Raw genomic sequence first — 27,057 nt, forward strand, 5'->3', positions numbered from 1 at the left:
AAATTTAAAAAGTTCTATTTGAATCATGAGTCTTTAAATTATTTCCTTAAAACAAAAATCATATATACTTTATTCTGCATTACAATGCAATTTTTTCTTTCTTTGAGAAAACATCATATAATCATTATACTCTGTACAAAACTGTTTTGAAAACATTAGTTCAGCTTATAAGCAAAAGTAACAAAACAGGAAGGTTAAATCCTTAACGCTAGGCAAAATGAAAAGCTGAAAAGAGCCTTGGCTTGTGTGGCTCAGTTGGTTGGAGCATTGTCCCATTCACCGAAAGGGCTCGGGTTCGATTCCCGGCCAGAGCACATACCCTGGTTTCAGCTTCAATGCCCAGTCAGGGTGCATGTGGGAGGTAACCAACCAATGTTCACTAGCATAATGATATTTCACTCTCTCCCCCTCTCCCTTCCTTTCTAAAATCAATAAAAGCATATCCTCGAGTGATTAAAAAAGAATTAAAAAATTGAAAAGAATGCTTTAGCAATAATTACTATTGCTCAATAAAGTTTATTCTTTAAATCATAAGATATAATTATTTAATAATTACCTTGATGTTGTAAAAATGCCATACACTAGTGTTGTCCTTGGGTTATCAGTTTCAAGCAGAAATACATCCTCTATAAAAGAGAAATATCATTCTTTCAAGTTCCCAAATATTAAATTTTTTTAAAAAAATTTACCCTAAGAAAATAACTTAAACTATGAAAAGAATTCAAAAAGAGATTCCTGCAGCATCATTCCAATTTAAAAACTAAATGAATTAAATTATAGGCACATGGTAAAATAAATTAAATAAAATGTCATACAACCACTAACAGGATTTATGAAGACTATAACATTATGGAAACCATGCTAATAAAATAATATTAAGTGAAAAGGCACAGTGCAATATAAGGTGAACTAGAACCATGTAACCTTAAACTATTTCTGCTGCTTTTTTTTCTCTGCATTTTCTAAATATCCTTTAATGATTATATACATTTTTCTGAGGTAGGGTTAGAAATTCTGACATGGAAGAAAACTTTTACACAGGGACTTTTTTCTTCATACAAAATAAGAATTTTTTTGGCCTATCGTCAAAGTTGCTAGTGATATTTTTAATTAACAATTCCTCTGACAACAAGAAGTTTAAAGTATATTAAAGCAAAGACAATGGCATAGATAATAAAGTAATAAACAACAAAACCTGGAAGTAACTTTCTGACAAAAAACAGCAATTAATAAACAATTGTTATGATTACAAGAAATGTCTGTTTTTAGTGACATTTTTGCAAATAAAATTCTTGTTGAGGAATACAAAGAAAGAGCTATTTATTTTAAATTCAAAGTGAATTTAGGAATATATTATGGAGAATTCAATGAACTAAATGTTCCAGCAATGCATTCAGATACAAAACAAATTTTAAAAATACTTAAGAAATTTATTGAGACTATCCAGATCATTAATTCAAATGGACATATTGTTTATGCTGAAAACATCCATGTAAAATACATCCCCTCCTGAGAGTTTATTATGAAATTTTATAAACTTTACAAAGTCTCTTTCAAACATTTTTCAGATTTAGATCTATGTACCTAATTCATCGAAGTATGTTTCCGGGCCGTCTTCATCGGTGACGGAGCACACCAGCCTCGCCTTTAGGAAGGTAGTCCACTTGTTGACAAGGCTGCGCAGTCCACCCGTGTCATTCTGAAACCGTTTTGTGAACATAGTTCAGTTTGCTTAAGTAAATACTGAAGTCTATTACAACTTGAATTTGTATTAGTTAGGGACTTGAAATCTGAAGGATGACTATGTTAACCATATTTGAATATCAATAGTTAGAGAGGAATATTTAAGATATATAGTATGTTATAAAATAGCCATAGGTTATATACTATTATTCTTCTACAGTGTTGGATCAACTGGAAATGTTTTAAAAAAGAATTGAATGAATATATTTCCTAAAGCTTTATAAACATAACAATAAATGATGGAAATATTTGTAAAATGTTACGGAACATAGGTAATTTAATGTGCCTTTTCTTTACACGTCATTGTCTCCAATATGAATATTATTGTATACAGTGAGTTTGCAGATCCTACTGTGGTCAGCAGAGTTGATTTATACTTAACACCAAATGGCCCCAATAGTTCTAATTTTCTCCTTCATTTTTCCGTGTTAGCCTTTACTCCTCAGTATACCTAACCAGATGCTTTAATATACATATTTCCCCAAACAGGATAGGGAAAATGGCATTGGGATCATTCACCAATAGTCTCTATTGATAACATATTTGTTTGTTTTCTGTATGCCCAGCAGCCTTCCACTCCTTCTGCTGGCTTTGCCGCCTTACTGCAAGTGATTGAGAGGCAGGTGAGTTTCACTATCAGTGGAGCAGTATAATATTGAAAAGTATTTTAAACACTAAATGCTTTAAGAAATAATTCTGCACAAAGGATGCTAATTATAAATGTCACGAAAAGCCTGTAAAACCCCTATATGAGTGGACATCATGATTTTTTTGAGCTACTATATATACTTACTGTTAAGACAAAAATATTTTGATTACTGTTTATAATTATATTTTATTAAAGCCTTCCTTTACATTTGCTGTTGTAGATAGCTCCTCAGTAATTATCTTTTAATAAAGTTTCCCTATATTTTATTCACAATAATTGTTCTGTTTCTTTCTATAATATAAAATTTAGCTATTTTTAATACTAATAATTAAATGAAATAGCAAAATTAATCAAAATTATTTATTTATATAAACCCACAACCAAAATATTTCCATGAATTAAACTTTATGTTGAAATATGGTATTTATCTCTTATGAGAGATGTGAATAGACATTAAGTTCAAATGTCTCCTATTAATATTTGATTAATTTATAATAGTAGATAATAAAAGTAGAAAAGTAAACTATTAGAAAAAGAAAAAAATTACATAACTTAATTTTTTAGTTTTTCTTCAAATTATAATAGTCAAAGCAATCTTGAGAAAGAAAAACAAAACTGGAGGTATCACACTCCTAGTTTTCAAGCTATAATATAAAGCTAAGGTACTGGGATAAAGTAGACAAATAGATCAATGGAACAGAATAGAGAGCCCAGAATTAAACCCATGCATATATGGTCAATTAATTTATGACAAAGAAGTCACAAATATAAAATGGGGGAAATCATTTCTTCAATAAATGGTATTGGAAAAATTGAACAGCCACATGTAAAAAAAAAAAGAAAGAAGGAAGGAAGAAGGAAGGAAGGGAGGCTGGGAGGGAGGGAGGGAGGAAGGAAGGAAGGAAGGAAGGAACTGGACTACTTCCTATACCATACAAAAAAGTTAACTCAAGCCCTATCTGGTTTGGCTTAGTGCAGTGATGGCGAACCTATGACACGCGTGTCAGAGGTGACATGCGAACTCATTTTTTTGGTTGATTTTTCTTTGTTAAATGGCATTTAAATATATAAAATAAATATCAAAAATATAAGTCTTGGCTTTACTATGGTTGCAAATATCAAAAAATTTCTATATGTGACACAGCACCAGAGTTAAGTTAAGGTTTTTCAAAATGCTGACACACCGAGCTCAAAAGGTTTGCCATCACTGGCTTAGTGGATAGTATGTTGGCCTGCAGACTGAAGAGTCCCGGGTCCAATTCCTGTCAAGGGCTCATGCCTGGGTTGCAGGCTCAATCCCCAGTATGGGGAGCGTGCTGAAGGCAGCCGATTAATGATTCTCTCTCATCATTGATGTTTCTTTTTTATTTTTTTTAATATTTTTTTATTGATTTTTTACAGAGAGGAAGGGAGAGAGATAGAGAGTTAGAAACATCGATGAGAGAGAAACATCGATCAGCTGCCTCCTGCACATCTCCCACTGGGGATGTGCCCGCAACCCAGGTACATGCCCTTGACCGGAATTGAACCTGGGACCTTTCAGTCCGCAGGCTGATGCTCTATCCACTGAGCCAAACCGGTTCCGGCCATCATTGATGTTTCTATCTCTTCTCCCTCTCCCTTCCTCTCCGAAATCAATAAAAATATATTTTTAAAAACTTAACTCAAAATGTATTAAAGACTTGAAAGTAATACCAGAAACCACAAAAATCCTAGAAGAAAATAGGTGGTAAGTTCCTTGACATAGGTCTTGGGAATGATTTTTTAAATTGACCCCAAAAGTAAATTAACAAAAACAAAAATATACAAGTGTAACAACCTCAAACTAAAAAGTTTCTGCACAGAAATGAACACTATCAACAAAATGAAAAGGCAACCTACTGAATGAAAAAACTATCCTATATAATAAAAGGGTAATATGCAAATTGACCCTAACAGCAGAACGACTGGGAATGACTGGTCACTATGACACACACTGACCACCAGGGGGTAGACGCTCAATGCAGGAGCTGTCCCCTGGTGGTCAGTGCGCTTTCATAGGGGGAGCTCTGCTCAGCCACAAGCCAGGCTGATGGCTGCCAGTACAGTGGTGGTGGTGGGAGCCTCTCCCGCCTCCTCAGCAGCGCTAAGGATGTTCGACTGCAGCTTAGGCCTGCTCCCCACTGGCAAGTGGACATCCCCCGAGAGTTCCTGTGTTGCCAGAGGGATGTCTGATTGCCAGCTTAGGCCCTATCCCCCCAGGGAGCAGACCTAAGCCAGCAGGCGGTCATCCCCTGAGGGGTTCCAGACTGTGAGAGGGCACAGGCCGGGCTGAGGGACCCTCCCCCCCGCCGAGTGCACAAATTTTTGTGTACCGGGCCTCTAGTTTGTAAATCATATATCTGATAAGGGATAATATCCAAAATATATAAAGAATCCATACTAATTAATAACAAAAAAATCAATTAAAAATGGGCAGAAGATCTGAATAAATATTTTAACAAAGAAGACATAGACATACAGATAGCCAACAAGTTCATGAAAAGATGCACAACATTGCCAATTACAAGGGAAATGCAGATTGAAACCACAGTGAGATATCACTTCATACTTGTTAGAATGGCTGTCATTAGAAAGACTAGAGGTCCAATGCACAAAATTCATGCAAGAATAGGCCTTCCTTCCCCCGGCTGCTGACACCGGCTTCCCTCTGGCACCCGGGACCCAGGCTTCCCTCCAGCCGTGGCAGGCACCCAGGACTCAGGCTTGCCTCACAGCCCTGGCTTTGTCTGGAAGGATGTCCAGTCTAATTAGCATATTATGCTTTTATTATTATTAAAAAGATAAGAAATAAAAAGTGTTGGCAAGGATATGGAGAAAAGAGAACCCTTGTGCACTGTTGGTGGGAATATGATTTGTTGCAACCAATATGGAAAATAGTGTGAAGGCCCGACTGGTGTGACTCAGTGGTTGAGTGTCAACCCATGAACTAGGAGGTTGTGGTTTGATTCCTGGTCAGGGCACATGCCGGGTTTGTGAGCTCAATCCCCAGGGAGGAGGAGGGGGCAGTGTGCAGGAGGCAGACTATTGATGATTCTCTCATCATTGATGTTTCTATCTCTCTCTCCTTCTCTCTTCCTCTCTGAAATCAATATATATATATATATATGAAGAAAATAGTGTGAAGATTCCTCAAAAAATTAAAAATAGAACTATCAAATAATCTAGCAATTCCACTTCTGGTTGTTTATCTGAATAAATGGAATACTAATTCAAAAAGATATATGACCCCATTGCATTATTTATAAGAGCCAAGAGAGTGAAACAACCTCAGTGTCTACCAACAAATGAATGGATAAAGAAATGTGGCATATAAACACAATTATCAGGGAAATAACACTATTCAGCCTAATCTTATTGTCATGATAATGTGGATTCGCATTATGCTAAATGAAGTAAGTCCTACAGAGAATGACAGATATGTATGATCTCCTTTTTATGTGGGACCTAAACAAAAGCAATAAAACAGCTCATGGATACAAGAACATATCAGTGGTTGCAAGAGACAGAGTGAGGTGTGGTAGAAGTGGTTAAAATGGGTGAACTCTGTTGTTGTTTTTGTTTTGGGGGGGTGTTTTTTGGTTGCTTTATTTTTTTAGTTTAAATAAATTGAATTTTAAAATGTTAATACTTACAGGACATATTCTAGCGATCATGGAATGAATCTGCTTTGTACTTCTGCTATTGTCAGTCAGTTTCTCCTTGAAGAAAAAGTAAATCTTAGCATCGTTTGGATCAGTTCCATCTGGGATGACATGTGCGTCCACAAACATAGGTTCTGAAAAGAAATGCAAAGACCGTAATAGATTCATGCGAAAAATCCATCTACTGTTCATCCAAGTAGACCACAGACACATGGTTTCTCCATCTTTGGTGTAAAACAATAATTTGATGTTCATAGGCAAAAAAAGTATAAAAGCAGTAATTGTATTCAGCCAACATACCGCATTTCAAATGTCAAGTGCCACAAAATATAGTCATGACAGCTCAAACTATTTTTCTCTGTCTACAATATATTCTGGAAATTCAGTAAATGCAAAAAAAACCTTTGTGCACTGATGAGTTTTAAAAATTTGAAAAACTATTCTACCAGTTATTTCCTTGGAATCTGACAGTCAGTCGTTTTATGGGGGAAAAAAGGTTTGTTTTTCAAAGTGTGGTTTTCAATCTAGTGCATATAAACTCAAATTCACCGAAGCAGAATGGAATGAGGAGTTGGGAGTCCAAGATCTGAAAAACACATTTTTCTTAAAATACAGTGTATGAAATAAAAGGGAAACTTTTCAAGGAAAAAAGTGACGTCATGTGAAGACAGAGGGATTCCTTATTTCAAGCACAAAACAACTTTTAGGATATTCTATTTCCAGATGTACCAGAGAATAATCAGAAGAAGAAAATGGACAATCAACGCTTTCTTGTGCTGGCCTATCAGTGAAACAAGATGCTTTACTGTGGTGATTCATGCTTAACTGTGCAATGGTAAGTAAATTGCCAAATTTAGGGTGAGCTAGAAATTTCCCTCAGGGTGAAATGACAAAGACCTCAGTGGTTTCTTCCTCCTCTCAACAATAGGAACTCATTGAAATTGTGCATTAAAGTCAAATGGAGCACCTTTCATGATGTGAATTCCATGTGATCCTAAGAACTGGAAGCAGCTGAATACTGATAATCATAAAATTGTCATACCTATGATTTCTATTAAATCTTAGTCAAATTATGAAAAAATAATATATATCAGTTGTATAATTTAGAATCTAAGTATAAAACAAATATAGTTTCTGAATATACCCTATTCACTTTATCTGTCATAAATTTAGAGAACTTTTAGCTTTGACATTATTAACACATACAATCTAAATGAATAAATAACATATTTAATTATAATATGTTACACTTAAACAATTAGAGAGGATTCTTGTGTACAAGCATGTATGATGAATATCACTGTCATTTTTAAAATTTATATATTCTATAATAATTGTGTGGTGATTAGTAAAGAGTTAGAATATGACTATTTCAATTATTTACTTATCGTAAACTTTTAAAATCATAAAGTCAGAATTACTGTTACTGACGATATGGCACTGTAATTTTTTTCTTTTTACCATTTTTTACCTAATTTTTATTATGGAACTAAACAAATTAGTCTAAAGCAAAAAATACTAAAAAAAAATGTATAAAATGTTTTCTTACCACTTAGCCATTTGGAATTGTGTTGATCAGTTCTGACTGCATTCCTTTTAGTTAAACTTCGAAAAATAGCAGCATCTGTCCCCATGAAATCTATATACATTCCAGAGAAAAGTTCTTCATCTATGAAAAAGAAATTGTCAACACAATGTAAATGTTTTTAAGGCTATTTTAAATATCAAGGAGAACTTGATTAATTAGATTAGTACACATATTACAGTGTTTGTAACTGTTAATTGGTTTACATAATCCACCAAATAAAAGGTTGGTAAATTTAATCTGGTCTCATTATTGACTGTATGGTTACCAAAATGACTTTATTCTATGAAGAAATAAAAATTCCTCTGCTTGTACTTAATAATACTAAATGCCTATGTTTATACTGTGTATCAGAAATGGCAGAAATAATATATGTAACATTATAAAAGGTAACAGAATGGCTTAATTAATTATTACTGTGTTTTAATAAAAATACTGTAAGAGTCAGAAAACTTGCTTTGTATATTTTGGGCAGTAATTAGCAAACTGGGAATTAGGACTAAGTCATTTAGCTCCCTGAATCACAATCTTCTCATCTGTAAAATATGGGAACTGAATTATGGATCTCAAAAGTCCTCACCACATAATAAAAATTCTATGATTATACTAAAAGGACTGAGATGAATAGTTTTTATTATTATTAATGACATGGAGGCAACATTAAAATTAGTCAAAATACTATTAATGATACAATAATGCCATCATTAAAAGTATACACTTTGATTTTCAGTGCTAGAAGGTTTCTATAAGATAATCAAAGTTCTCTATTTTCATTTGGAAAACAATATATTAAAATTATGGTAAAAATATAATATTATGTTACTAAACTACATATGGCTTAACATAAGCCATGAGACATAGAATGCAGAGACAAGAAAGTAAAGATATTTTTAAATTAAATTATCATTATTGATAGCAAAAACAGATATTTTAATCTGTATATACATAACATTTAACATTTAGTTTATCCATATTAATTTTCTTGCTAGGAAAAGAGAGTAGATATTGAATGGGTATGTGTGACGCTTGAGAATAAAACAGTAGCTAAATATCTATTTAAAAGAGAATAAAATTTATCAGGTCTGTCCCACTAAACCACCATGCAGCTGTGCTCCTCGACTACTGTTCTAGAATTACTTCCTGGCTACTTTCAGATTGTGGTCATTTTGGCAGAACTGGAACATTCTGAAGCACTCTAAGCTCACTGTTTAGTAACAAGCACTACCAACTGGCCCAGGATAGAATGAGGAATGGAATGTTTTTAATATGTGCTCACTAGGTCATGAAACGGACCCCTACAAGTTAGCAATTGGCTATGGCAGGTATTGTGTCTCCAATGTGGCTTCCTCACAGGGGTCTAAAGCCCATGGAAATTGATTATACAGACAGAACAAAAATGTGCAGGAAAGTATTTTGAGTGGTTCAGTTTCTTTAAAACTATTTGGGCATTTATGAAGCATCTACAGAAGTATTCTGTAGATACAACGGTTGTTAAATTGAAATAACTTAGCAATTAATCATTTCATACTGTAGCTATACCCAGTTACCCTCCAAACAGTGGGTTATAAAACTCTGTTATGTAATATACTGACTAGCACAGCTATCAATTATCATCTCTGTATCCAGGAAGGAAAGAATAAAGGATACTGGAGGATGGTGTATGGTGCAGAGGGATGATTCTAATCCTATTACACACCACTTTATTAGTTATGTCTTAAACGTTACGAAAGCTTGCACGTCTGACTGACTTCATTTCCTGTCTTAAACTCTTAATAATTAGGAATAATCAAGTGCCTGCTTTGTTTTGTATAAGAAATATTTAATTAATGTCACTTTGGGATGAATTTTGAGAATAGGGTATTTTATGAAGGATTTCTTTGTAGGACTTATGCAAAGATGAACTTGTGCCTTTTCTCTTTAATCCAAAAATATTTTGCTTTCCAATTGCACTTCCACTACCAGAAAAACCATATGAGGTTTTTGATCGGCTCTTTAAAAGATATCATCTGACTTCTTTGTTGTGCTACAACAATAACTAAAAATAGCAAAAGAACACTAAACATACATATCTGGTTGGATGTCACAACCGCATTGTGAAATTTGGAATTAAAATTCACAGTGTTTCTTGGCACTTTAATAGGAATATTTTAACAAATATTTGTTATTTAGTGGATTGCAGTTGAACAGAAATGATCAAACACTGTATAGCAAAGTGAGAGGACTATACAGATCTATTATACAATATTGGAGATGACAATGGAGATAATTTTAAAGAAATAATCAATAGAACAAATAAAATTATAAATATAAGCTTATCAAGCTTCCTGCTCATTTTGGTTTCAGTTTTTCTTTCCCAAAATATATTTTTGTTGATTTCAGAGAGGAAGGGAGAGGAAGAGAGAGATAGAAACATCAATGCTGAGAGAGTTTCACTGATCGGCTGCCTTCTGCACATCCCACTGGGAATTGAGCCCACAACCTGGGCATGTGCCCTGACCAGGAATTGAACCGTGACCTCCTGGTTCATAGGTTGACACTCAACCACCAAGCCCCATCAGCTGGGCTGATTTCAGTTTAATGAATTTCAGTGATAGTATAAATTATAATGTTGATCAAAGTAATAAAAGGCAGTATAGGAACATCAGCACAAGTCTCAGGTCCTTAAAAATGAAGGCCAATTAAATTCAATATTGTAAAAATATCCAAGTCTCTAAAGGCAAAACTATTAAATGGCTTATCACAGTTTAACACTAAGATTCATAATGCCTTGTTCTAACCCTTATTGTTCTAAACAATATTTGATGAGATAAAACTACAGTATTAGTGCTAACTAATCTTTGAAATTTATTTCCATAGCATTTAGATTGAAATGACTGAAAACTCTATATATTTAACTAGTGTGTGTGTGTATATATATATATATATATGTAATATTAGAATTTCTAAAGTATTTTTAAAAAAGACTTTCTAAGACACTGCTATTAAATATTTAGAAACTTATCTGAAAAGTCCTTGCACCAGACATATTTGGATATCTTGTGGTTTCATAGGTTTCTAATTTTTTTGTCGTAATTATATACTTTTATTTCCTCTTTGTCCAATTTGAATGACCATATGGGAATAATTCACTGGATAACTTCCAAGGCCACATTTTAGTCAGTGCTAGATGTACCTGTCTTAATTTAGTTTCCAGATATGAGCACGATGTGTTGCCTCTTTAAATGAATCAAAGTAAAGCATTGTGACCACAATAATTATTTTTCCACCTGTTCTCTTGTCAAATGATATAATTTTACTATCGGCAATACGTACAGGAAGAAAACAGGGGAAAGCATCTACTGTATAGTTGGCACCGGGATCCCAGATTTGTCCTTACAGTCAATTCATGTTAAACCAGACATATTCTAGAAGTGTCTTCACTAACCAGAAGGGAATGTCTTTAAGTGAGTTAGAGAGAGGCATTTGATGATTGAGACTCAAAGACATTGATTTGTCAACATACGTAGCAGCAAGCAATTGGGCTTGCTTCTTAACTGATATATTTTATGGAAAATGAGAAAATAGAAAAGCGATTTTACCACCAGCTCTTACTATAGCAACTTCTAGACAATCCATAGGAATATATTTGGCTAACCCATGTACTTTGTTAGTCTTTCATCAGAGAGTAACATCATTTTTGATAATTTGTAAAAGATTACTAAAACATGAGGAAAGTGGGTATATTTAATACTAGAAAAATAACTACAAAAAACATTGAAAATTACTTTATAATATATGTTTATATATATATACATATATATATATACATATGCATGTTTTTTTGTAAATTGTCGACTTGCTCTAGGAATGAGAGCATTGTTGTGTTCAATGAAAAAATACATGCTTATTATGAATATTCCTGAATATGAGAAACTAAAATTTCTCTTTCTCAGCATAAACCTTTCTTCCTATTATTTTACTCATGTACTATCATCCATACAATTATCAAAAATGGGCATATCATGTCATGAATCATTTTTCCTTAATTTCCTTTTTATTTTCTATTTCTAACTGCCTCCTTTATTTTTCACTTACTGATCATAACAGATACTGTGTTCACATTGGGGTTGAAAGAGCAGCGTCCTTTTCCAGATTCACACTTGGAGTCAATCATGAAAACTTGGTCCTTTATTGTAGATAAAATTTAAAAGATAGTAATAATAAATAACATTATATTTAGTTAACCAATTGTTCTTTAGTAAAACAAAGCATAATCATAAATAATAAGCTTTATACTCGGTTGCTTATGCCTTCCCAATTCACTGTATTAAGACTTTCTTGGCCTGTAGACAAATGCATCTATGAATTACAAACTAACCGTAGTAGATCAAATTCTCATCCTATTACACTCCCCATAAAGCTGATCCAACAAGTTTTCCTCAAAGCAACATTATTAAAACCCACTTAAAATTAAGAATTATTGTTACCCTGAATAAGACAAGTTGAAATTGACCAAAAGCAGAAATTTGTCCACAGAGGAACAATGTGTATAATATTATAATATTTCCAAAAACAATAAGACTGTTTTAAAAATAAAATTTTGTTACCACTTAATTTTGTTATGTACATCATTATACTAAGTTAAGCAATAATTCATAATTTAGATTAAAATGTTTTATTTATTTATTTAACAAAATATATTGACCATCTACTCTGTGCCAGGCACTGACAATACATTAGGGATACAGTAAACAAAATAGACAAACATCTTTGCCTTCAAGTAATTTATAATATACTGAGGGAGAATATAAATAGGTATATATAAAATATAAAGAGAATAAATATATAAAATATAAGTCTGTTAGATGATGCTTAGTGCTTAGGAAAAACATTAAGCAAGGAATGGGACTATGAGCAGAGATTTCAATAATGATCAGTGCAGCTTCAGCGAGAGGGAACATCTTGTTGGTATACTTATCTTTTTCTAGGTAAATTAGTAAAAGTGACTACTAAAATTCTAAGAAAAAGATGATCACTTTTGTTGGTTGCATTAGATGATGCAGTCCTTAGGTGTCAAGCTAAGGAGGTTTTTCAAAATTATCCTGATAAAATTGCATTCCATATGTACTCTAGATATGTATATAAATACAATATTATGATGAAACCCTTTGACTTGACTACTAAGGAAAGTATTAAAAAGATGAAAATTCATAACCCTTTCCATACTTAAGTTGACTCTTAAATGTTCACATATTAATTAATGGACATGCTTCCCCTTTTAAATAGATTTTTTTGAAATGAGACTATAGTAGTTCATATTTGATAAAGTGATTAAAATTCATTACATGCTGGTTTTCCATATGAGATTTGTTTTTTTTACTGACTTTTGCATTTAAGCCTTGAAGTGCATAGTGGGCAATCTGTATGTGGGAAAATGATTTCATTTGAAATGTGTGCTCTGAAAAGTGCTGTGCTATTGGTGGCCTCTGCAGTGACTGTGCAGTCTTCAGTAAAGGGTCTGACAGATTGCAGACGTCTAGGGCAGTAGTTTATTTATCAGTTGATCACAGGCATGTGGTTCTAATGACAAGCTCAATGCAGCCAACTGTACTCTTCCAAGAAGCATAGCTTTACATTTAAGAACTTTAATATTTCATCTTGTTTTGAACCACTTGGAGATGCATCAATATGGGCTCAAATGATAATCACTCAGTTATTTTTAAGTGATTTTTTATTCAACAAAAGATATATATATATATATATGTATATATATATATATAAATTACATACATGAAAAAATTAATAATAAAGGAATACAGAGAGATTATTCAATTATATTCATACTAAAGTAGATTAACCTTTTTTAAAGAAAAATGAACCTAAGATATATCAGTAGCAACATTTAATCTTTTTTTTTACAATTCTAATCTGTAAAATCGAATTTAGACATTAAGAACTGGACTTTCAAGGCTTAAGATGCATAATAAAATCAAAGCAAGATATTATGAAATAATTCAGTTTTTAAAATATTTATATTAAATACGACATGTTTGACTAAAAGAATCCAGAAAATCTCTCTGGGGCTAATGAATTGTTTCCTTGGTCAATAATTGTAAACTGGGATAAACACAGTCTGAAATATCACAGGGGAAGCTGAACCAGCCACATATTTGACTGTACATTAGCTGTATATTTACTCTCAGAAGATACTTTTATTCAAATATCCCCAAATCATTTTAACCAATGTAAGAATAAGGCTAGAAAACCCTCGTAGACCAATGTTACTCTAAATGAAAGTATTATTTATTAATTATATAAAGTTCTCTTCAGCTGGCACTTACAGGTGTGTATCTCATAAAAGGTTATTAAATTTGAAACATAAATAAGAAATTGTTTAAAACAGATTTGAGAAAGTGAATGTATAGTATAATATTTCTATAATTTGCATTAATATTATCAATACCTTACATTCTAAATAATTATGAAGCCACACCATTTTTTTCTTTATCTTTTGCAGTATTTCCATTCAGACTATATATATATAATATTTAAAGGCAAAAGGCTGTATTTTAAGTAACCTGATGGCCAGAAACAAAATGTAATATATTTTGTGTTTACAGACCTTGAAACTTTTTTATGACTATTGATATTTCCAAGATTTAACTCTAAAATACAATTTTAAGCAACCTTTGACACTAAGCAGAACAAAGAATGAAAAAAATGTTACACTCACCTCTGATCTCCTCCCTCTGTTCAAATAAGTACAGACTGGGCTGAAAGCACCACTCCCACAAACATACAGGTGAGTGCGGTTGAACACCTGAATTACACGGACGAAGTTCCCACAACCGTGCTAGAAGGAGAGGTAAAGAAGTGCTTAGCAACGATTTTATTGCTATTGCTAAGTATTACTGTGAAACTTTGCTTTGCATTTTTCTTTCTGCTCTAACATGTTCGGAGATAGTAAGAGAACCACATTGTTTACACCATTGCTTTATTTCGGGTGGAAGGTAGTCCAACTTAATGAGTAAAATGATGTATCTCTCTCATATTTCTCTTCTGTATGCTATGTAAGTTTTTATTTTCTGAAACTTAATTTTTACCTAAGATTAAGTACAGCAAATTGTTTCCTCAAATTTTCTTCAAAACATACACACACATACGCACTTTATATAAACATGAATTAAGTGAAATTGTGCTTATACAAGGCCCGTAGTATCTTTAGTACACAATGGCAAGCACTATTGGCCTTTACAATTGGTGAATAAAACAAACCTTGAAGGAAATGCCAAACTCACTGCTTTCTATGAAAAATGATGTCATTTTTCTCTCTCTGCCTGTAATCCCCTAAAATACTTTCTTCAAAATCTCCTTTCTCACCTGTTCCCAGTCCAATCATTAGACATTGTCATTTATTCTCTCAACAACACAAAATCATTATAGTAATTATAAGTTGACTATGACCTTGCAGAAGTACATAAATATGGCCATCACCAAATGCATGTCTGTCACTGAAGGGACCACTGCATGCTCTGTGTTTACTAGGCTCACTATTCTTTGCTGACTACAAATTAATCCAGCCTGAGATTCAATGTTGTTCCCTTCACAGTTACTTTTTCTCTCAAAGAACATTATTAAAAATAATGTTACAAATCAAAGATAAATATTTTAATAAAAATATATGAAAAGATAACAGTGGTTTTCCCAGGGGTGGTCAGAGACCATAGGTGTTCTTTTATACTCTCTTTTAGGTATCATGTATTTTATTTATTGTTTATAATGTACATGCATTACTTACATTATTAGTAAGGTAAAAACACAAATTTTACTAAAAAGGAAGTTACATTTAAAGTCAATGTTATTTTATATTTTCCATCATTTCCTCCTTCCATATTCATTATTTCTTGATAGTAAGTATATGCTTATTTTTATATGTAGTAATTTTCTACACGTTTCTATTATAGGTTTTTATTATCAAATAATCAATCATTAACTTTGCTGTCAAAAAATTAAACCTTACAGACCAGACTACACAATTTATTTTTATTTTAAGACATTAAGGATTTTTGTTAAATATATAATGTCACAGTATCTTGACACCTGTTTATAGAGGTTCCTGGAAATTGACTATATAACTGCAGATGATAATGTGTTTCTCTGGAGAAAAAGCATAGATGATGTATGGTGTGTATATAATATGTCTATGTTAAGGGTATCGGTGAGCAATGAGACTTGTGTTTATTTTTTTCACATTCAAAGTTAGTCATTCTGGGGTTCTGTATATACTATTTTTCCATAAGACATGAACTCAACCCAACTCTATTAATAATAGGTTATGTCTGTCTCCTCTGGAGTTTTGTAGGCCATTTACCATCATGAATTACTGGTATTAGTTAAAAAAAGTCACTAATATTTCTTTTATATTTCAAATACAGTTTATACTTATTTTATGTATTTTATATCTATATATTAGATATATTGATATGTTTATTATGGCTAATAGTTGTTGAGAATTTATTATGTGGAATAATAAATAATCATTTCATATATTTAGCCTCTTTTAATTCCCAGGAGGTTTAATTTTTTTTTTACTTTCATATCTCACATTTACTTAGCATATTATATGCTACTTAGGCACTTAATATTCACTCATTTTTTTTTTTTTTTTTTACAACTCAACCGCTTTTAGAAAAATAAAGCTTAGAACATTTTTAACTTGCCTGAGGATATATAGCTAGAAAAGGGTAAAGCAGATTTTCAAACACAGATGTGTCTAACACATCTTGTATTTTTAACCTCTTCAAAATCTGCAGTTGTGTTTGGAATCTATAGTTATTAGGAGGGAGTTTTTATAACTGTTACTAATGTTTAAAGAGCTCTTCCTTTGATGTTGTTTTTAATCTTTACAACAGTGTTCCAATTAAAGTATTAGTGCCATTCTAGTGATAAGGAAATTGAATTTCAAAGAGGTTAAATGAAATGCTCTAGGTTTAATAAGTAACTGAGCTGGCTCTTGAAACACACCGCCCTCCACCATCCAGCTTTTCTATACGAAGGGGTTGACTAACCATGAGACAGATTTCCATGCTCTCTGACGATGCTCACTGTACCCCTCCAACCTTCCCTTACAGAGAAAAACCCCAAAGGAAAAACAAAGCAGTTGAGTTAATTATTGAAAATCATGTTCTAGGTCATTGCCATTTCCATTGTTCTGCCTTAGTTTCTGAATACATTATTTCTGACCTAGACCATTTCATTCAGCAAATATTTATAAACTCAGTGCAAGCACTGTACATAGTACTGAAAACACTGGAAATAATAGATTCAATTCCTACTTTCAGGCTACAGTAGATGCTGTAATAGGGTTATATTTTTCAAAAGGTGCAATAGAAGGAAAGAAGAGAGTGAGTAATGCGGAACTTGGTGTAAAGGTTTGAAGGGGGTGTCATTGCAGAATGAGCTAGAGATTTTGACAGGCAAAAGCATAAGGAAAGAATGTTCCAACAAAAACAGCAGAGCATGCCCAGATGGTCATAGCAGCACAATTCACCATAGCTAAGATCTGGAAACAGCCTAAGTGCCCATCAGTAGATGAATGGATTAGAAAACTGTGGAACATCTACACGATGGAATACTATGCTGCTGTTAAAAAGAAGGAACTCCTACCATTTGCAACAGCATGGATGGAACTGGAGAGCATTATGCTAAGTGAAACAAGCCAGTCAATGAAGGAAAAATACCACATGATCTCACTCTTTCATGGATAATTAAGACCATTACAAACTTTTGAACATTAATAAATACAGTGGCAGAGCTGCCTCAAACTGACTGTCGGACTGCAGTGGGAAGGCCAGGGAGGGTTGGGGGGCAGGAGGGAGGGGAGTAAGAGATCAACCGAAGGACTTGTATGCATCCATATAACCATAACTAATGGACATAAGACACTGGGGGGTAAGGGAGGGCAGGGGCTTGTCAAGGGCGGGGGGAAAAAAAGGACACTTATGTAATACCCTTTGTAATACTTTAAGCGAAAAAAAAAATAATCCTGGATTATAATAAAATCAATTTGTAGAGAAAACAAAACAAAACAAAACAAAACAAAACAAAACAAAAACCAGCAGAGCATGAATTAAAAACAGGCATGGCAGTGCAGTACTTACTTGGTGAATAGTGCCTAGAAGAGACAGAGGATTATTGTCCGATGAAACAAGAGAGACAATTAGAGTTGGTCTGTCATCATGCCATAGTGTCTCTCTCCCTCTCTCTCTCTCTCTCTCTCTCTCTCTCTCTCTCTCTCTATATATATATATATATATACACACACACATATATACATATATATATATATTTAAATTGATTTTAGAGAGGGAGGGAGAGGGAGAGCGAGAGAAACATCAACGATGAGAGAGAATCATTTATCAGCTGCCACCTGTATGCCCTACACTGGAGACCAAGCCCACAACCCGAGCATGTGCCCTGACTGGGAATCAAACCATGATCTTCTGGTTCATAGGTTGACAACCACTGAGCCATGCCAGCCAGGCATCATGCCATAATCTTTAGCTGGGCATAGAGAGTGGATTTAGGTAAACAAATCTCAGAGCTATTAAAAAATCTGTCTTTATCTTTAACTAGCTGTTTGAACTTGAGGCATTTATGTAATTTCTCTGTGCTTCAATCTTTTTATCTACGAATGGTGATGATAGTATTTGTTGTGAGCAATATAGAGGCAAAAGTAGGTTTACAGTTGTTTATATGGAAGACATACAATAGTTAATTAAATAGTAATACAAGAATAAACTGTTTTTTCTTGATCACAACTGTAAACCTACTTTTGCCACACCCTGTATAATAATAAAGCACTTGGAATAGTTTCTGGCAAATAAATATACACTGGGTTAGATATTAGACTCTTTCACACACATTTTCAATTCCAACTGCCAATACAAACCTGTGAAGTAAATAGGGCATCTGTCCTGCACAGAGCTTAGTATATAGGCCCTGACCGTAATAGGCATCCATGAAAGGTTTGGGGAACGAGACTTCAGGAAAATTCAGCACCATGCATGCTTTCTTTTAATTGTTTAACTCTATTTTGAAAGTATTTTCTGGTAAAATGTTAAATGTAAAATGAAAAATCAGGCTGCTAACATTATGCAGAATATAATGTCCTTTTATTCATATACTACATATGTCATGTAATAAAATGCTGAAATAGCCCTAGCTGGTTTGGCTCAGTGGATAGAGCATTGGCCTGCAGACTGAGGGGTCCTGGATTCGATTCCTGTCAAGGGCACATGCCCAGGTTGCGGGCTCGATCCCCAGTGGGGGACGTTGCAGGAGGCAGCTGATTAATGATTTTCTCTCATCACTGATGTTTCTATCTCTTTCTCCCTCTCCCTTTCTCTCTGAAATCAATAAAAATATATTAAAAAATAAAATGCTGAAATAATATACCCCAATTTTTAATTTACTATATTTGTTTTTTTTTCAAATTTACTATATTTGGATAGTGCATTTATTTTATTTACTTAACAGAAATATAGTATTTACTGTGTGCTATATGCTTTTCTTGGTCTTTAAAAATTTCTATATTAAACATATATTAGTTGCATAATTTAAAAACAGACGTTTTTAAAATATATTCCGGAGCACAGATGAATAGGGTATTAAAAATATTGACTTTTCATGATCCATACTATGCAATAGGGGGGGGGGGGAGGGGGAAGGGAGAGGGATTATTTTTTTTCCGCCTACAATCCTTTGTTCTGGGGAATAAATCAAGGTACTTTGTTAAGTGTATTACTAAAGAAAAGATATTTTCCAGTAGTTTAGGATCCTCTGATCACAAAAATAGGTAAATGGATACTCTATAATTAATAAATCAAGTTTGACATTGTGTGCATGTAATGCATATATGTCTAAATATATATAACCCTGCTTAATTTTCAAGGAGCTCTTAGAATATTAACTTAGCAAATCATTATGCCCTATCTCATTGGGTATGTTTGACAGCATGTGCTATTGTTTAGCTCAAATTATTTAGAATATGAGTAAAATATTAACATTTAGAAATAAATGGAGCATGTAAGAACGTGAATACATAGGGGCAGAAAGGAGAATGGACGGTAGCTTAATCTCTCTTTAGCTGAGGGGGAAAAAATTACATGTTTTTCCACCATGCTCATTTATTTTCCTTATGAACATTAGGTGATTGTAGCAATATTATTACCTGGGGTGAAATTTTAAATTATATTGAATTAATTTCTAGTAATTAATTATTTTCTAATTTTAAAATTTCAGATAAGTAAAAAATCTCAAGGAATAAAGAATGCTTGATTCTAGGTTTTATTTTTCCTTTCAATTGTTACACAGCAGTATGAATTTAAATGGTCATTACTTTGTTTTCCTTAGTACGGGAAACGAGTTAAGTCGGCTCGCGTGAATTGCGCATACTCCGCGGGAGCCGTCTTAACTCGGTTCATATAGATTTGCGGTGGAGTGCGGGAAACGTGTAAACTCGGGCCGATTGTAACTGCGTATTACCAAATATTTGTTTGTTTGCCGTTCACAAAGATACCTACCTGCGTATGCGAACCGTTTCATACCCATTGGGGTAATAGGTATCATAAAAATCCCTGATTTTGCGCGGGAAACCTAAATAATTGCCCGCGCCATCTTATATTTTGGCGGGAAATTCACCCCACACCGGAGTGTTAAAAGCAATTTTTAAAATTTAACCAAAATATACTACTGAAATGCGTATGAAATAATTTACAACAAACATGTTTAATCTAAGAGCATTAGTAAACTCATTGTTCACTGTGTGGATTCCCCAACCTCTAACGAGCCACTTGGAAAAGATTTCCGTGCTTGACTATTTCCATGTCTATTTTTTCAGATGTTATTTAAATTTTATGAAGTAGCTAGATCCAGATCCGGGCCCTGGGGATAATGACACTTATTACCAGGTATTTCCAATCATAAAGGGAGAGTTAAAGTTAAGAACTACAGTGGAAAAAAGTGCTAGTGTATTTTGGGTCTGCCCGTGGCGGGTGGAAGGGTGGCTGGCCCGGGCCCAGGTTGGGAGAGAAGACTCCAGAAACGTGACATCTGCACTGTTTCTTTAAAGAATGAACAGATGATTCCCAGGCTAAAATAATGGGAAAGTAACTAAACAAGAAGAGAATCGCATGTATCATGTACCAAAGGCTGAAAGAGAGAAAAGGTATCAGTACCATTGAAATAAAATAAGGGGCAGGTTAACATAAAACAATATAGTTGCCACCATATCTTTTGAGCTTTTCCTAAATATCCCAGCTGCCATGTCATTTTTCTTCTTCTTTTATGCGTATCCTTAGCATCTACCATACTCTTCCTAGTGAGGTGGCATGTTTGGTTGGCTAAGGGTGCAGGATTTAGAGCCATGTGTGCCTGCTCAGATAGTGACCTCCTACTTACTATTTTTAGTGACTCAGTTTCTTTATCTTGAAAATGTAGATGATAACAATAAGGTCCATCTTGTGGCATTGTTATGAGAATTAAAATAAAGCACACAGAAAAGTGATGGCCCGTTTCATGAAATGTTGCCTATTATTATTTGATAATTATTGCATATATGTCTCATCATCTCTAGTACATTGTAAAGACTCTTGAAAGTAGGAACTCCAACCTCGTTGACCTCTGGTTTCTTCACAAGAACTCATTCATGCCAATTAAACTATTCAATTCCCACATAAAAAAACTGAAATTCTAGCAGAGTTAAGAAATTCTGTAATCTTGGTTTCATGGAAAAGTATAATAAAATGTGTTGCTCTATAAAACTTCTAAAGGCCTATTTACCATCATTTTTCTACCACTAGCCTTTTTCCTTTGGTCTGATGAAAGCATGCTTCTCTGTAGGTATCTTGGATGTATGAAATGAGATGGGTTTGTCAAACGTTCTTATTTAGCACAGACAGAGCATTTATTTGAAAGCGTCAGATTGCTACTTCCCAGGACCCAACAATTTTGGCTGTGCTAGAACAGAACCCTCCACCAGTTACTTACATTGTGTATACTAATGGGCTCTATGGCAGAATTTAAAGATATCTATGAATGACATTACAGTATGACAAAACTATGGGAAAACATAAGCATGTACTGAAGATTTTATCTAATGACTTTTAATTACAAGAGAGCAAATAACAGAGCCTTTTAATTTTGCCAAAGAGAGAAAGAAATTTAATGACTTAGCTAAGATTCTTTAGAAAATCAACAGCAAGTTTTGGAACAAGAACGTGCAAAGGTATCCAAATCCTACATATCCTGGATAAATGGGAAATATAAATCTTTTTGAACAAAGGACAATTAAATCCAGTAATTACAGCCACAGGATATTACTGCGGCAAAAAGCAACTCATGATCAGATACGCATTAGTGGAAAAAAATCTCTACATTCGAGAATGAAAGAAAATAGTTTAATTCATGCATCATTATTGACACAATAGCTTCAGGGGACAAAAAAGTGTATCCCACAAAAGAATACTTCATTCTACTCACTCCCTAGAAGGCTATTATAATATTCTTACAAATGTTTTTCCACATTTTCCTGGATTTTTCCCCCCAGAAAGTGGTCTACAAAATCTTATGGGTAGCAAAAATGCTCCTGCAAGCTCCTTCTGCCCACTTTTAAATTTCCCTTATAAGGTGAGTTATGGAACTGAAAAAGTGAGACCATTGCTGAGTCACTCCTGGTGAGCTCTTGCCAAGAACACCTTCCACTGAGACCTGGAGATTCAACATTCCAGGTTCTTCCGTGGACCTGCACTGAGCCTGACCTTTTTAGAACCTGAAACCTGGGACTATTAAGAGTCAATGAAAATAAAAAGCTCATTTCCACACTTTCTCCTTCCACAAGGGTTAGTCTTTCTTTGTGTGAACCAATCTGATGAATCTCTGAAGTACTTATTACCAAGGCTCAGCGCACAGCCTTCTCTCCTAAAATCAGCATTTCTTACCTCTATACTTATAATGAATGCTACACTTACAATGGTAAGTGTTTAGTCAACCCTAAGTCAAGGCTGTTATTTGACCTTAGACCTGATTGTGTGTGTGTGTGTGTGTGTGTGTGTGTGTATACATTTATTAGTTTTGCTACCCAATCACCATATTTCAATCTCACACCTGAATTAGGATGTACGTATTTCCATGCTTATTAGATTAACTAGAGGGGGGGAGGGGTCCCTCAGCCTGGCCTCTGCCCTCTCGCAGTCTGGAACCCCTTGAGGGATGTCTGCTTGCCAGCTTAGGCCCGCTCCCCTCAGACATCCCTCGAGGGGTCATTAGCACTCCCGACACCACTGCTGCATTCACCAGCCTTGAGCCTGGCTTCTGGCTGAGTGGCCTCTCCCTGTGGGCGCTCCCTCCTGTGTTGAGCGTCTGCCCCCTGGTGGTCAGTGCACGTCATAGCAACCGGTCATTCCACCATTCAGTCAATTTGCCTATTAGCCTTTTATTATATAGGATGTTGACTTCTTTAACAAGATAATAAAGTTTATGAGAGTCAAATATGTCTATTTTAGCCTAAAATTGTACCTCTAGCAATTAACATTATGCCAGATGCATAGTAGGTATCAGTATTTGTTGAAAAAGTGATTGAAAGAATGAATATCTAAAGAAACTTCTGCCCTGGCTGGGTGGCTCAGTTGGTTGGAGGATTGTCCCATACATCAAAAGGTTGCAGGTTTGATTTCAAGTCAGGGCACATACCTAGGGTGCACTTTCCAACCCAGGTGGGGGTGCAAACAGGAGGAAACTGATTGAAGTTTACCTCTCACACCAATGTCTCTCCCTTTCTCTCTGTCTCTCTCTCCCTCTCTCTCTAAAATCAATAAACATGTCCTTTGGTGATAATTAAAAAAAAAAGAGACTTCTTTTTTTTTAATATCTTTTTAAAAAATGTATATCAGAGAAAGGAAAGAGGAGGAAGAGAGAGAAACATCAATAATGTCAGAGAATCACGGATTGGCTACCTCCTGCATGCTCCCTACTGGGGATAGAATCCTCAACCTGGGCATGTTTCCTGACCAGGAATTGAACCCTGACCTCCTGGTTCATAGGTCAACATTCAACCACTGAGCCACACCACCCGGGCAACCAAGTTATTAATATAAGAGCAAGCAATTTTGATACTTGGATCTATTATGTTATTTTTTTTCATGATTTGAAATAAGGTGAAATGACATATATGCTTCATTATAAACATTAAATGACTTATGCACATTAGATATTTTTTCCTGTATTTATTTTATAATATTCAAGAATAATCTGTCAGTCCTGGCCAGTGTGTCTCAGTGGCTAGAGGGTCATGGGTTCGACCCAATAATTGTGTTTCTCTCTAACTAATGTTCTCTTTCTCTCCCTCCCTCTCTCCCTCCCTTCCACTGTCTCTAAAAATCAGTGGAAAATATATCCTGGGGTGAGGATTAATTAAAAAAAAAAGCATAATCTGTCAATTTCAGCAAGTCGTTAGCAGCAATCAATATAGGTTTATTCCTTGACTCTGGACTCCTACCTAAAGTAACATAATTTTTACAAGTGTTTCTAGTGCCTCACATTGACAATCTATTGATATTTAAACCTGTCCCAATTTTGTTTCTATGGTTATTTTTAATTAACAAAGACACCAGTCATCACTGGTGATTTATGCCTCTAGAATGTGCTGGCTGACCACAGCCCTTCTGCTGAGAAACTTTCGTAGGAAAAGCCTGCATGGTATCTGGGAGTTGGTCCAGAGTCTTGCATTATCATTATTCCCGCAGCCTCCTGAGAATTCCACAGGTTGGGTCCACTTGGAACAGGGGTTATTACTGAAATTTATCATGGAAAGTGTCAGGGTGCAATAATGAAAGCAAGTCAAGAAAGTTTTACCCAGTCAGGAATTCCTAAATTACAATGTTTAAGAGTTCCAATCTTTCTGTATTTACATTTTTTACCATGTGTCCAGCAGAGGATTTAAAACACCAACACCCGTTGTCTCACTCCTGGCTGCACTCAAGATACATGGATTCGAAGACCAAATATTTAAGTTCTGGGTTTTTTTTTTAAAGCACTCACTGTGGGATCTTTGCCAGCCATTTTGCACTCTTCGACTTTGATTGTAGACGCTGGCCAGAAAACCTGCTCAGAAAGGAAAATATAGATTGCATAAATCTCACTGTACATAGGACAGCTCAATGCTCGTCATTTACTTTATGCTAACAGATTTCTTTAAGATGTTTCTGTATTTCTACTTCAAAATTCTATCTTCTTTCCTTTTATGAACTTAAATGAATAAAGATTTTATAATTTTATTGTAAGACTTATCTTTTTATTCCTTCCATCAATCTTTCTTTTAACAAAAGCACTTCAATATATGCCCCCTTACTAATGCTATTATATTAAAATGAGGTCATTATTAATGTGCACAATATAAGGTATATTTCCTCTTTTTTATTTATAATACACTTTTCCCAACTGCTTATATCACAATGAATTTACATTTATATTGCAATCTCAGTTTAATATTATTTTGAAAAAACTACAAGCTAGGCTGTGGATTTAATTAAAATGGGGCACCCAGGTACATCCACAGTTAAAATAGCTTGGATAGAATCCAAAAGGCTCCTGCTCTGAAATACTGTCCTAGCATTCCAAGTCATTGTTGCCTTGGCTCAGGTCTGGTAGTGAAGATTATTTCTTTGTCTGCTGTCCATTTTTAAAATAACAAGTCCTGAAATCTCCTTTCTGTAATAAATTTATCGTGAATCTACTTTTATTTCTTTACTCCAGTGAGTCTCAATTTATTTCCTTGTTGTGAAACAGAATGACAAATATGGGCTACATTTGTTCAAAGAATAGTGCATTTAATAATTGTATTCCTTCCAAGGACTTCTTGAATTACAAATAAATGACAAGGTAGGTCTTCCTTTAATCTGACCATTTTTTTCATGCTATGCTCTAGTCTTCTCTTTTTCTTGTTCTATCTACACTAATAAAAGAGAAACATGGTAATTAGCGTACGACCGCTACCCTTTTCATTGGCTAATCAGTGAGTATATGCAAATTAACTGTCAGCCAAGATGGCAGCCGGCAGCCAGGCACTGAAGCGAGCATGAGGCTTGCTTGCTGCGGACTCCAACGTTCCCCGCCTCACTTGCCGGCCTCTCAGCTGCAACTCTAAGCAACTATGTACTATGTTGCAAATAAGAAGCTAAACAAAACCCCAGAAATCAGTCAACTGAAAGCCAGGTGGACCGAAACTTTGTATCGATGTTTTCAGCAGCGAGGCCTCAGAGCTAAAGCTGGTCCAGAATAAAAAAAAAAAAGAAAACAAGGAGCGGTTGGGAGCTTCAGTCACTCACCACCCGGAAAACAGCCCTCAGCCCCTCACCCAGACTGGCCAGGCACCCCAGTGGGGACCCCCACCCTGATCCAGGACACCCTTCAGGACAAACCAGCCAGCCCCCACCCGTGCACCAGGCCTCTAATCTATATAGTAAAAGGGTAATATGCCTCCCGGCACCGGGATCAGCGTGACAGGGGGCAGCGCCCAAACCCCCTGATCAGCCCTGCTCTGTGTGTGACAGGGGGCGGGGCCACAACCTCCCTATCAGCCCTGCTCTGTGTGTGACAGGGTGCGGCGCCCCAACCCCCCCGGCCCCCCCACGGGCTCTTCTCTGTGTGTGACAGGGTAGAGCCATAACCTCCCCATTGGCCCTGCCCTGAGTGTGACAGGGTGCAGCACCCCAACCCCCTGATCGGCCCTGCTCTGTGGGTGACAGGGGGCGGTGCCCCAATTCCCCTATCGGCCCTACTCTGTGTGTGACAGGGGGGAGCTCCCCAACCCCCTGATTGACCCTGCTCTGTGAGTGACAGGGTATGGAGCCCCAACCCCCCTGATGGGCCCTGCTCTGTGAGTGACAGGGGGCAGCGCCCCAACCCCGATTAGCCCTGCTCTGTGAGTGACGGGGGCAGTGCCCCAACCCCCTGATTGGCCCTGCTCTGTGAGTGACAGGGGGCAGCACCCCAACTCCCTGATCGGCCCTGCTCTGTGCGTGACAGGGGGTGGCGCCACAACCTCCCCATCGACCCTGCTTTGAGTGTGACAGGGGGCGGTGCCCCAACCCCCCAATCGGCCCTACCTTGAGCGTGACTTAGGGTGGCATTGCAACCTCCCGATCCGCCCTGCTCTGTGCATGACGGGGCGGCGCCCCAACTCCCCAATCGGCCCTGCCCTGAGCCTGACCAGGGGCTGCACTTAGGGATTGGGCCTGTCCTCTGCCACCCGGGAGCAGGCCTAAGCCAGCAGGTCGTTATCTCCCGAGGGGTCCCAGACTGCAAGAGGGCACAGGCCGGGCTGGGGGACCCCCCTCTCCCCGCCCCCCAAGTGCACAAAT

At 35.6% G+C, this 27,057-nt stretch overlaps 1 protein-coding gene across 1 annotated transcript in view; it reads right to left on the reverse strand.

The window, feature by feature from the left end:
• Window positions 1-27,057, reverse strand: part of SEMA3C (semaphorin 3C) — a 169,030-nt gene that overhangs the window by 62,699 nt on the left and 79,274 nt on the right. Inside the window, exons 4-10 of the mRNA XM_070424142.1 lie at window positions 24,737-24,799; window positions 14,373-14,492; window positions 11,735-11,825; window positions 7,625-7,744; window positions 6,067-6,209; window positions 1,585-1,699; window positions 557-626 (exon numbers count right to left, since the gene is read on the reverse strand). Coding sequence (XP_070280243.1) covers window positions 557-626; window positions 1,585-1,699; window positions 6,067-6,209; window positions 7,625-7,744; window positions 11,735-11,825; window positions 14,373-14,492; window positions 24,737-24,799 — 722 coding nt within the window. The remainder of the gene's footprint in view (window positions 1-556; window positions 627-1,584; window positions 1,700-6,066; window positions 6,210-7,624; window positions 7,745-11,734; window positions 11,826-14,372; window positions 14,493-24,736; window positions 24,800-27,057) is intronic.

This window comes from Myotis yumanensis, unplaced genomic scaffold (assembly GCF_028538775.1).
Source record: "Myotis yumanensis isolate MYYU_CA2020_CCGP unplaced genomic scaffold, mMyoYum1.0.hap1 SCAF_9, whole genome shotgun sequence".
Taxonomy (NCBI): Eukaryota; Metazoa; Chordata; class Mammalia; order Chiroptera; family Vespertilionidae; genus Myotis; species Myotis yumanensis.